This window comes from Ambystoma mexicanum, chromosome 10 (genome assembly GCF_040938575.1).
Source record: "Ambystoma mexicanum isolate Mex_15411 chromosome 10, UKY_AmexF1_1, whole genome shotgun sequence".
Lineage (NCBI taxonomy): Eukaryota > Metazoa > Chordata > Amphibia > Caudata > Ambystomatidae > Ambystoma > Ambystoma mexicanum.
In genome coordinates this window covers 305,636,938-305,650,150 of record NC_090932.1, presented here as the reverse complement: position 1 = coordinate 305,650,150, position 13,213 = coordinate 305,636,938, and the positions used below count along the sequence as shown (strand labels likewise).

The 13,213-nt window shown below is 43.2% G+C and overlaps 1 protein-coding gene across 7 annotated transcripts in view; it reads left to right on the top strand.

Annotated features, from left to right (window-relative positions):
- INPP5D (inositol polyphosphate-5-phosphatase D) overlaps nucleotides 1–13,213 on the top strand; it is a 1,036,816-nt gene that overhangs the window by 734,228 nt on the left and 289,375 nt on the right. For all 7 annotated transcript variants that reach the window (XM_069617886.1, XM_069617890.1, XM_069617887.1 and 4 more), the window contains 3 exons: nucleotides 4,970–5,051; nucleotides 5,569–5,658; nucleotides 5,758–5,871. In XM_069617886.1, coding sequence (XP_069473987.1) covers nucleotides 4,970–5,051; nucleotides 5,569–5,658; nucleotides 5,758–5,871 — 286 coding nt within the window. The remainder of the gene's footprint in view (nucleotides 1–4,969; nucleotides 5,052–5,568; nucleotides 5,659–5,757; nucleotides 5,872–13,213) is intronic.

Sequence of the window (13,213 nt, the reverse complement as noted above, 5' to 3'; positions counted from 1 at the left end):
TTATGTTATTTTGCATTTATATAGCGCCTTATATACCATTGGTATGGTCTGAAGGCGCTGGTAGGTTGAACGCCCTTGGGAACCGAAGTTCAGGTCAGTAGAGAGAGTAGAGAGAGTCCAAAAAGTGCGTGTGCGCACCAGGTATGTGTGCAGCTGGTGCAGAATTCAAGTGGTAGCTGCTTCTTAGCGGTAGGTGTGGTGGTTGAGAGATCAGGAGTATGTGTTCGCTCTGGCCAGCTTTTATCCAGATCGAGTGTGGCTGCGTTAGGCCTGAGGAGAACGCCTGGCTGGGGGGTGCGAAACCAGCAATGTTTACTCAGAGTGATGGGAGTGAGCGGGAGATGTTGATATGAGAACAGTTATACCGAATGGTGTCATAGTATCTCTGTGTTCTAGTTGAGTGGTGGTGTAAGGGAGAGAGTAAGCGTGGGGTGTGGTATGATGTATTTCCTGCATTCCAAAGCATAATTATGTACGTCATGCAATTCTGTGCCGTTGGTACACTTCTAAATTCAACTTTCTCCAAGAGGCTATTGGTCACAACTTCTAAATGCAATTGGGTACACTTCCAAATTTCAGCTTTCTCACAGAGGCTATTGGTCACAACTTCTAAATGCAATTGGGCACACTTCGGTACACTTCTAAATTCAGCTTTCTCAGAGAGGCTATTGGGCGCAACTTCTAAATGCAGTTGGGAACACTTCTAAATGCAGTTGGGAACACTTCGAAATGCAATTGGGCGCAACTTCTAAATGCAGTTGGGCGCAACTTCTAAATGCAGTTGGGAACACTTCTAAATGCAGTTGGGAACACTTCTAAATGCAATTGGGCGCAACTTCTAAATGCAGTTGGGCGCAACTTCTAAATGCAGTTGGGAACACTTCTAAATGCAATTGGGTGCACTTCCAAATGCAATTGGGTACACTTCCAAATTCAGCTTTCTCCAAGAGGCTATTGGTCACAACTTCTAACTGCAATTGGGTACACTTCCAAATTTCAGCTTTCTCAAAGAGGCTATTGGGCGCAACTTCTAAATGCAATTGGGTACACTTCTAGATTCAGCTTTCTCAAAGAGGCTATTGGGCGCAGCTTCTAAGTGCAATTTAGTACACTTCTAAATGCAATTGGGAGCAACTTCTAACTGCAATTGGGCGCAACTTCTAAATGCAGTTGGGACCACTTCTAAATGCAATTGGGCACAGCTTCTAACTGCAATTGGGCGCAACTTCTAAATGCAGTTGGGACCACTTCTAAATGCAATTGGGTAGACTTCTAAATTCAGCTTTCTCCAAGAGGCTATTGGTCACCACTTCTAAATGCAATTGGGTACACTTCCAAATTTTAGCTTTCTCACAGAGGCTATTGGGCGCAAAACCAGTTGTTACAAACCAATGGCAAAAATATGCTGAGAAGTGTTCTAGCCAAAAACTCTCCTCAAACTTGGGCAATGATAAATGTAGCGAACAACCTAACTCAGAAATCAGTGCAGATGAATGGTGTTAGTGAGTCAGTTTAGATAGAACACTTATCTACCCTGTATCAAAAACCACCAGGGTGGGAATCTTATGCTCCTGTGGAGATTTCCAGTTATGATGGTCTTATTATCGATGAGGGAGATATTCTCATAGAGATTAAAAAACTCAACAATTATTGTGCCCCTGGCCCTGATGGGTTACGTAATTATGTTTGCAAACAAAATGATGAATTATGGGCAAAAATTCTAAAAAAAATCTTTAATCAGATTCTGGCTGTGAACAAGATCCCCTCCTCCTGGTTGTCCGCCATAATTGTGCCAATTTTTAAGAGAGGAGATCGGTCTGTAGCTAATAACTATAGGCCAATCTCTCTATTAGTCGCTCCAGGCAAGTTATTTGCTAAATTTATACCAAGAGACTTTAACAACTGGACCCGTGCTGAAGGTATTAGAGACCTCTTCCATACAGGTTTTATTTCTGAGATTGGTACTTGTGTCAATCTTCTAACACTTTCATCTATTATTCATAGTCATCATATTAGGAAACAAGCATTGTACACAGCTTTTATAGATTTAAAAGCGGCTTTCGACTCAATTTCCCGAGAACTCCTCATACACAAATGAATGCAACGAGGGTGTCCACATTATCTAATCTTCCTTATCAAAGATCTGCATAGTAACAACACGATGCAGGTCAGACTGTCCGCTGATGGGAAACTGTCTGCGCCAATCAACGTTCATCGTGGAGTAAGACAGGGTTGTACCCTTGCATCCGCCATCTTAAATTTCTTCATTTCTGATATATCCAGGTTTTTCTAAATATTATCACTGATTCACCGAAACTGGCTCAGAAAATAATTCCATTCTTAATGTATGCGAATAACTTGGTCATAATATCTAAAACACCAAGTGGACTCCAAAATGCATTGGATGCTCTTGCTGTATACACTAAAGACAATTATTTAACTATTAATCTTGATAAATCTAAGATCATGAGATTTAATGTTTCTGGCAAGTGTCCATCTAAGAGCAAAATGTGGACCCTCAAAGAGCAAAGCTTGCAAGTGGTTCGCCTCTATACCTATTTGGGTGTTCAAATAGCTAGCCAAGGGGCCACCAAAATCTATAAACAGCTTCTGATTGACAAGGTCAATACAGCTAAGTATCAAACTAATACTATTCAAAGAAAATATGGGAAATTTTCAGCCGTGCCTGCATTGACCTATTATCAACAGAAAGCTACGCCCATTTTGCTATACGCAGCTGAAACAAGACCCATCTTGTCCAAGGAGTTCTGGTCCCTGTTGGAGGGGAAATATTGGCGAAGATTTCTAAACCTGCCAAATTGTACACCACTCCCCTTAGTCAATATGAACTGGGTCTCATCTCTTTGTTCAGCGAATACACCTGGCATGTGATTTCATTGTTCAGAAAGTGCATTATGGCCATTGAAACTAACTCAGTATTGGGAGTTTTGGCTGATTATGTGTTCACATCATCTGATTCGTTCATAAGCAAATGGAGATCCTATGTGGTTCATGCCATGGCTGATATAGACGTATCTCTAATTACATTGCTTCAAAATCCCATGCAAGTCAAAACCAGATTATATGCAATGGACTGGGGTAACAATTGTGACACTTGTGCAAAATATCACAATTGCGATCCAGATGCTTATCGGCAAAAAAATATAGTACACCTAAAGCATATTTAGTTCAATCTCCGTCATCGGCTCATAGACATGACTTTCTACGACTAAGACTTAATCTATGGCCGACCAGATAGGTCTTAATGTGCAGGAAGACTATCAAAGAAATGTGAACCTTTGTCGTTTTTGCCAAGACAACACCAAAAGAGAAGATCTACAGCACTTACTGACAGAGTGCAAAGCACTCCTACTACAGCGTCAACACCATTTTAAAGCAATTGTTGACCAATATGAAGTCAAACCCCCACCTGTGTGGCATATGATCTATTGTGGCTACTCTGTCAAAGTGAAAATCCGTGCTATAGTGCTCCTGCATGAGCTTAAGCTGCGAGAGAACACTGGGGTCTTAGGCGCTGAGTCCTGAATCTGGCAGCAAAGATTGAGCACTCGCTACAAAAAAAAATGAATGCTTCTTCTTTTTATCTACTTTAGGTTAATGACTAGGGTCACAGTATTTTTAATTTATTTGTATTTACAGGTGTGCAATCTCATGTTGTGCGCTTATCTTTTGTGATCTTTTTGTGATCTTTTTATGCTTTCAAGTTTTGGAAATGTTTAATGCTTTAAATGTTGTAAAGTTGATATTTTTCACCTATAACAATACAAAAAAGATACTATGTATGATTAGCATTAGTAATGTGCAGATCTCCGTATCATTGCCTTTTTAAGTACTTGCACACTGTCATCATGCCACAATCGGTTTTATATAGCACTCGTGCAAGGATTGCATTTTTATTTATTTAAGAACAGGTTGCCATTTCAATTATTAATTACTTCCAAAGTAGACAACAACAGAGAGCGGAGGCAGTGCTATAGCAAGGTGCCTTTACATAAGAGCATTGTTGAATTGAATGACAAATGCCCGGTGGTGAAGGGCTAAGATTAAGAACGTATACTAGGGACTGGAAGGCATAACGCTATCTTTAACAGTCAGAGTCTGAGGCCAGTAGTTACATATTTTCAGGGGTTCCTTCCATTGCTAGCGTGTGGAGTTTGAGTCTCGTTTTGAAGGGATGAGCTGAAGAGATGGTTTTGTTGGCGAAGGCAGAGAACAGTCCATTGGAGTAAGAAAGGGAAAAGAGCAAAAGCAGATTGAGCCACAGGGCGAACAAGGTGGGGGGGGTCATAGGTTGTGAAGAGACAAGGAGCAGAGAGATTGAGAGGGAGAGTGCAGTTACATGGATTCAGCGAGGTAGTGGAGGGCAAGACCATGAATGATGCATGCATGAGTAGCAGTAAATTAAAGGCAGCAATTGTGCATGGAGAGCCATCTAGTGTGATGACACAAGGTAGAGGTGACTGGGAAGATAGCTCAGCGCAATATGCTTGTCTCGCAAGCAAGACAGCTCTGATAAGCATGGGTTGGATACCCAGTCCTGTGCTGAGAGGCTTGACTCCGGCATTAAGTGCGATATAAAAGCCCAATTTCATTTATTTATTTCAGAGGTGGGGTAGGATCTGGAAAGGTTGAAAAGGTTTGAGTCATGTGTGTCACAAAGTTGATGACTTTGTTGAGGGGAGCATGAGAGTAAACGGGTAGACCAAGAAGTAGGCTTGCGCAGTAGTCTAGTGGTGCGTGATGTGATGCATCCATTGATCAAACTTAGTGCAGTGTCAGGGACAAAGCCTTGTGACCTGTCCAGTCAGCCCCTTTTTGACTTCAGTAGCCATGACTTCTTCCCCTACGACACAGTTTTTGCTTTGTTACAAAGAAGCTCTAGAGTTCCAGCTGATTCACGCTGCATGGTGCCCTTGGTTTCATCACCTATTTACTTCTTTGTTTACAGGTTAAGTACAATTTACCATCATGGTGTGATCGAGTTCTCTGGAAGTCCTACCCAGAAGTGCATGTACTGTGCCAGTCATATGGTAAGCAGGACTGTTAATGCATAAAGAGTGTATTGGTGGGATAGTGGTATGGTAACGCTGTTACAGTGATATGGAAGTTGGCGTGCTCATGAAATATGTTGGCTTGTGGGTGCAGCAAATAATATGGTGAGTGGTACTATGCATTTCATATGGTAGATGGTTTTGTTCAGGTTATAGGAAGAGTGGGTTAAGATGGATGCATTTCAGTGGTTTAGCCAGGCCTTTTGGTGCGTGGATTTGGCAGGTCATATTGTTAGGGGACAAGGCAGTTTGCTTGCTGAATAAGACTGTGCCCATTATATGTCAACCTAAGCATAGTGAGGGGAATCAATCAGCCGCATGGCGAGTGAGTCTGTGCCATTTATTTCCTCAGTTAAACTCTATTTCTTCCTTGCTCTGCACTTTGTATCACAACCTTTCAAGTGCTTCTTCATTTCCTACTCAAGGGTTAGTGCAAGCCAAATCCCCCCACCCCCACGCCTCAACAGTGTGATGGATTTTGATTCTTCCTTCCCAGGTTGTACCAATGATATCATGACAAGCGACCACTCCCCGGTGTTTGCCACATTTGAAGTGGGTGTCACCTCTCAGTATGCCTCCCAGAATAGTAAGTGCTTGAAGCTATCTCAGACCATCTTTCAAAACCAAGCACAATGTTGAGGAGAGGACCTTATGATGTCTCTATCATTTCTCTTTGTTTATCCAGGTGCAGCTTTGGCTGAATCCCAGGGCCAGATTGAGCTCCTGAACTGCTCTGCTTTGCTGCACACCAAGTCCAAGACCAGGTTCTACCTCGAGTTCTACTCCAGCTGCTTAGAAAGTACCTCTTCCATTCACTTACTTCTTTGTGTTTTGTTTGTAAAATCCCAGTGTCACTGTGTCAGTTTAGGGATAACTGTTTCCAGCAAGACTTACCCAAATGTTTCACCATATTATTTCCTACTCGCAGACCCCAAAGGTGAGCTGGAGTATGCCCACTTGAGATAAAGCTTTACTGTTTTTTCCCCATGCATTTTTTCCACATTTTCAAATATTGTGTGATTGTAGTGCTCATGAAATTTTTATTTTATTTTACTTTTCTAATTTTTTTATTCTTGGCATGTGGTTTGTTACACCCCTTTGCCAACGTGTGATAAAATCTATCTTTTTCTTGTGACATTTGCAGTTAATAGTGGAAAGTTAGGAGCCATTTTTGTTTTTTTGGTCCAGTAAATTCTGTTTAACAAGCATAGTGTCCCATGTATCTTTTTGCAATACCTCATGTAGCAGTCTTCCTAAAGCGAAAATTATTTTGGGATTCTCCGTCGCACACAACTTAAGCCAACAAGTGTCGGCATTTTTTATGCAGTCATCGTTTACGAATGGAGCCAGGTATTTTGTTGTTGCTGGGTATAGCTGATGACATGTGAGTACAAGATGTTTCGATGTCTCTTTTTCTGTATGGCACACTCCACATGATTGGTGGTTTGCATTGATCTGTTTTCGTTACAGTAATATTTCTTTTGTTTTGAAGAGATTTAATCTGAAACGCATAATGTTATTCAATACACAGGCCACGGAAACTTGCTTAAGTAGCTTTGTAATTCACTCATGGCTTTTATTTCCGTGAGAATATAAGATTGTAGCTTGATTCTTACTCGATCGTCTTCAGTTCTAATCCAATCGTAGTTCCAGAATTTCTTTCTTGCCGCATTTGGGTTGTTGATAAGTAATTTGTCTGTGATGTTTGCTTTGACGAGTAAATTAATACAGCATCTGGACCATGATTGGATGACAGCTTGTTTGGATTTTTCACTTCTTAGAATTAGGTGTTGAGTGGTGCCACAATTGAGTAAGGTTTTCTGATAAAGCTATAAGGCGTTCCACTCCACAACCACAGTGAGTGATCGTAGGCCAAGTTCATGCCTGATGAGTTGTACTGGCATGTTTTGAGGTAGATGTAAGATTTATAAGTGCCCTTCGATGGTAGGCCACATTTCACATGCTAAGCATAATGCTGTTTCTGCACCGTAGGTAACTGCTGGGCAAACTTTCAGCTTATAAAAGCTAAGTATAGGTATTAAGGAAAATTTGCCGAATTTTTGGTGTATGATTTGACCTTGTGTTGTCAGTACTCGTATTTTTGTTTTAACGCCAATGTGTTGCAGAGAATAATTTTTGCTTGAGTTAATTACCACTCCCAGGTATTTCGCAGTTGGCGCTTGGAGCAGTGGTTGTTTATCTAGGTACCATTGGAATTTCCTCTTTTCCTCTCTTCCTTGAGTCGATTCGAATACCAGAATTGTGGTCTTGTCAGTGTTGATTTTAAGACTGTTTTGTGCTGTGTAGGTATTTAGGAGATGTAACTTCCTTTGTAGACCAATTGTGGTTTGGTCTACAAAGTCTAATATATTATATATATTAGTCTTATATATAGTAGTCTTCCGAGTCTTCACCGTTGATCTTTGGAGAGAATGAGGTGTCTTCATGAATTGTTAGAGCCATGTCAGATATGAATATCTTAAACAGTGCTGCTGCCTAAGGGCATCCTTGTTTTAGGCCTTTGGTTGTTTCTATGTCATTGGTCAGTAGTCCATTCTGGTTCAGTCTGATTTTAACTGTGGTGTTCATGTACAAGGCCATTATTGGTTCTAGGATGTTCTGGGGGCAGTCCCATTGGCATAGCTTTTTCCAAAGTAACAATCGATCAACATTATCAAAGGCTAGTGCAAAGTCTACTAGAGAGATATATGTTTTGCTTCCTTTTTGCAGGGCTCTGATCTTCAGTACATTTAGGAGGAATAGATTTAACGCACACCCTACACCTCTTACGAATCCGCATTGGCAGTAATCAAAGTGACCCGAGGCTTTACTCCAACCTTTTAGTAGATCTAACAGACTACTATTTAGGTGCTTTCTTCAGTATGAAATTGGTGAGCGCACCGGGGCCAGAGACACGTGAGGTACTTAGTCTCGTGATTAGGGAGAAGATTTAGTTGTTGGTTGTTTTGAGATTCCAGTCAGGTGTTGTTGCTTGCGAATCTTCACGTTTTTTCCCCTCACTGTTTCCCGATTCTAATGGGGCGACTTGGTGGCTCGAACTGGACGTTGGTTCGGAGATGTCGTTGTACAAGGCTGAAAAAAACGTAATCCACGTATTTCCTGATATTGAATTTCTGATTAACGCTGTGTGTACAGTGGTGGTTTCGTTCAATATCGGCCACAAAGTCTTTGTGTTTTTGTTCGCTATTACTTTCATCATTCTCTCTGCATCATGTTGTAGTTGCATGCCTTTGTGTGCTATTTGCCAGTTTTTGTATTTTTGTTTTAATTTGCCGATATCGATATATTCGGTGTTCGAATTGCGTTTCTTAAAACGTGCTTTTGTTGTTTGAGGGATGCATCTGCCATGTGCTTGTGTTTGAAAATTGGTTTCATATGCATAGGAGTTTTTTGTACAAACGTTTATAACAAGGGCACATAATTGCAATCAATGTTTTTGTTTGCTACAGATGTTTCACATGTTTTGCACAATTGATCTACTCCTACATGTGTGATCAATAGTCGCTTTCTACCAGCATAAAGATTGACTTGATGGCGGTATTTTTGTTCTGACGGTATGATAGGCCAAGTCAATGTGAGAGTAAGTAAACTGGGGTCGCTCTTGGTTGTTTCAGTGATTTCTAGATGCTCTACTCGGTCGGCTAAGTTGCTGGTTACGAAAAAGTAGTCGGTAGTTGAACTAGCTAGCCAAGTTGACCAAGTAGTGGCAGGTGGACGATGTCCCCTAGTTTTGCTATTTTGCATGTGAATATTGCGAACCGCCAGTTCCCTTTTCAACATTTCTCCTTTTGCTACTTTCAGATTAGAGTTAGTATTTGTTGTTCTTTGCGTGGTGTTGTGGTTTTTTGAAAGACAATTTGCATTAACGTCTCCACAAACCATATTTTTTCGGTTGTTGAAATTGGCTAAGCAGCCGTCAAGATTTGCCATCATGCTGTCAATAAATTTACTGGGTCCCAATTGACTGGGTTCCAATAAATGTTTATTAGAATTAGTGTTTCGTAAGGTTTATTCTATGGGCTATTTGTTTTTAAGATGACAATCTGCATGTTCAGGTTTGGGGGTCGAATAGAGTGAGTGCTGAAATCAAGTTTTTTCTTTAGCATCATTATTGAACCGGATGAGGCACGTCCCATTCCACTTTTCTGTGCCGGATTCAGGAGTACTTCGTACCCTTCCGCTATTGATTTGTCAATCATCCATGTTTCCTGGAAACATAGTATATCAAAGCAGCCCCAGGTTTTCGTGTCGAAGTGAGTAGATGGTGATTGCCCCTTGTATTCCAGGAACCTATTACGATGTTCCTCTTTGCAGGAGGTATCTCGTTATAATGTGAGTTTGTTGTATTGCTGTTGTGACTTGAGTGTCGTGTAGGCAGAAGAGGCCTCCGTCCCCAAATGCCGCACAGAGAGAACCCAAAGTCACTCTCTGTGCATCCGTTGAGGCCACAGGCGTAGATGTTCAAATCCGGGACCGCAAACCTCTGGGACCCCAAGCTGCTGCAAGAAAATGCAGATTAAGTACCAAGCAATACGCAATAAACCACAGTGTTAGGAAAAACGTAAAGGTCTTACCTAAGGAGGTCAAGGTAGAGATGATGAACCTAATGGGGAGGTCCGGGACCCACGTGGACTGAATTACCCCAAAAGGAGTAGTAGTCGGCTTATCCGCCTGTTAGCAGGAGTAAACTGTGGAGCTGAGAGACAAGAAGTCCAAAGAGTCGAAGTGCCAGAGGGAGAATCCGTGAGGCAGTCCAAACAGTCCGTGGTCGAAAGCCAATAATCACCAAGTAACAAATCCAAGGGAAAATCCAAGAAGAGTCCAGTAGAGCAGGCCAGGTCGATTCCGTGAGTAGTCAATGATCCGAAGTACGTAACGCCAAACAGGATGCAGAGCACAGCTGTGAAGCAACGAGTACCTGGGTTTCCTGTGTTTAAGTACTCGCGCTTCTGGTCATGTGATGAGCGCTTCTGGTCACGTGATGCGCGGCTGGGTCACGTGATCGGGCAAGCGCGTCACGCGACCTTGCAGTCCCGCGACGCGGAAGCCCGATGCTAGTCCTTCGTGATCCCAGGCGCCAAGGTAACTGCGAGTGAAGAAACGGCCGTAGCCTGAGAGCAGTCCTGTTACGGATCAGGCGCGGCCGCGCGTGCAAGGCATGTGAGTATCCACGTGAGTCCCGGAGAGGAGAGGGAGAAACGGATGAGCGAGACGGGGGGTGGGGGAGCGCTTTGGAGACCACACGATCCCGGGCCAGTGGTGTGCGAGTGGGAGGAATCGTGACAATTGCGTGATTTCGCTAACCAATCCCAGTTTCTTGTATCAAGGTTTGATTTCCATGGTTGATTCTGTGCAATGATAATACGAGCTGTTTTGCCGGCTTCAATGGCTGTATGGTTATTTGCAGACCATTTTTCTCATAAATGTCATCAGCTGCCGGTTGTTCATGTGGTTGCTTTGCATTTGGGTTTGGTAGTAAGGGTTGTTCTTTTGTTTTTAGTGGTAACTGAGAATGTTCTTTTTAATTGATTTGTTTTGAACATGTTGGGTTGACCGTCATGGCTGCCTGAGCTTGTTGTAGTTGCTCACTTATATCGAATCCCAGAGGCCAATGTTCTTCAGTGCATTTCAAGAGTAGCTGGGCGACCAGTCTGGAATTGATTTTCATGGAGACTAGGTCATGCTTAAAAGGTATTGGAAATGCCACATCTTGGATTTCCCTCGATTCAATGGTTCTTAGCGCAGGAATAGGAGACGTACAATAATTGTGAAGGACATATTTTGGTGTGAATGAAGTCTTGTGTGGAGACATTTCCAATCCATCAAACTAGATTGTGGTTATACTGCCTCCTTGGGAGTGTTGGGACAACTGGGTTTGCAAGAGAACTATTAATTTCCAGAAAGTGGAGCGTTACTGATGTTTTTTATGAGGCTACCTGATTCACAATTGATAGCCGGAAGAATGTGTGCCAAGAATAACAACATGGATAACCGCATGTTTCAAAATGGGAGTTGCAAAAATGATTGCAGAGAGACCGGCTACAAGACCTGGCAACTGTCTGGATTGCCAAATTGGCTGAGCTCATGGGAGTGGATATTAGTGTGTCTAATTTGCGGACTTCACTGTTCACACTCACTACATGATTGGGTCCTTTCAGTGAGACTGCAAATCAGAAGTTACATAAACTTGCTTTGACCAATGAGGGTATGCCGTTTTAGTAAATAACTTTAGCCAATCAGGATGGAGTTTTTCTTGCAAATTGTGCATGCCTTTAATGATTCCTTGGACTTATTTTTCTGATTGGTTTTTGGGCCTACTGTACATTTTGGTGACCCCCGACGTGATTTTCAGTGCCTCCCGTAAACACTGAGGTTCCTCCAGCCACACAGCCTGGGCCAGGGAGCCCTGCCTGTTGAGAGCAGTATCGGTGCACACAGATAGGTGAACAGACACTCTGTTACGCTGAATGTCGGTCTGGTCCCTGGAGTGAGGGCTGCCAGGCTGGGCTGTGCAGTTTGCATGGGATGAGGCCTCAGGGGAACTCTGAAAATACATAGAACATGAGTGCACTTTCTGCATGAAACACTTTGTTGTTGATGTCTTTTGTTATTGCTTGTAAGGTGCTATTGTGAGAGAAGGGAAAACTATTTGAAGACAAGGAAAGACAACATTGTGTGTTATTACATGAAATTTGAATAGCATTGAGGTGAATCTCCCCTGTTGCAGGGAAAGATGACGCCATAAAGAATGGCAAAAGTGAAGAATTGATGTGGGGAAATGCCTCTTAAATGATGAAAGACAGTACTGTATAGATATATATTGAGGCCGCGAGGAAGAAGAAGGATTTACATCAGTGTGTATATAAATGTGTTTTTTCTTGGAGGTATCAGTAGGTGGTGAGTACACTGGGGTATCGATGTTTTGGCATTGTGAACGCAAGGTGTTTGCAGGTACGGAGTACTTTGGCCATTGTGTGTTAGTGACAGTGTTTAGCGGTCAGGCGCTTTTATATTTGTATGAGTAATTGGTTTATTGGGGTGTTTTCTGGATTAAGGCACTGCAGGCTGAGTGTCTGTGGAGTTTTTGTTGTTTTGAGTAAGGTTGGAACCATGTGTTATTATGGCCATTCCGTTAGAGCACATGTGTAAAACACTGTGCCCGTGGGGAGTCAAGGGTTTAGGTGTCAGCACCAGGAGGATCTCTTTGACTGCAGCTGCTGTGTGTATTCATTGGCTCCACCCACCTCCTGTACACTGGAGTGCTTATAAAGTGCTCACTTCCCTGCAAGGGTGAAGCCCGCAGGGAGTCAAGAGTGCTGGTGTCAGCACCAGGAGGATCTCCTTGACTGCAGCTTCTGTGTGTATTCATTGGCCCCATCCAGCTCTTGATCACTGGAGTGCTTATAAACTGCTGACTTCCCCATGAGGGTGAAGCCCGTAGGGAGACAAGAGCATGGGTGTCAGCACCAGGAGAATCGCCTTGACTGCAGCTGCTGTGTAAATTAATTGGCCCCGCCCACCTCCCGTACACTGGAGTGCTTATAAACTGCTGACTTCCCTGCGAAGATGGAGCCCACACAGAGTCAGGGGTGCTGGTGTCAGCACCAGGAGGATCCCCTTGACTGCAGCTGGTGCAAGGGTGAAGCCCGTGGGGAGACAAGGACACGGGTGTCAGCACCAGGAGAATTGCCTTGACTACAGCTGCTGTGTGAATTAATTTGCCCTGTCCACCTCCCGTACACAGGAGTGCTTATAAACTGTTGACTTCCCTGCCAGGGTGAAGCCCACACAGAGTCAGGGATGCGGGTGTCGGCACCAGGAGGATCTCCTTGACTGCAGCTGGTGTGTCTATTCATTGGTCCTTCCCACCTCACATACATTGGAGTGCTTATAAACTGCTGACTTCCCCGTGAGGGTGAAGCCCATGGAGAGTCAAAAGTCGTGGGTGTTGGCGCCCACTTTGGGTTCGCGCCTGCTGGGTGCACAAGCTGCTGGAAACTGGCCTCCAGTCTTCTCTCCTGATGTGACTCAACTCCTACTTTCATGGAAGGTAATATCAATCTATGCTCTTGAGCCAACCTGCTTACAAGTGAACTCCTTTTTATACGAGACCTGAGGCT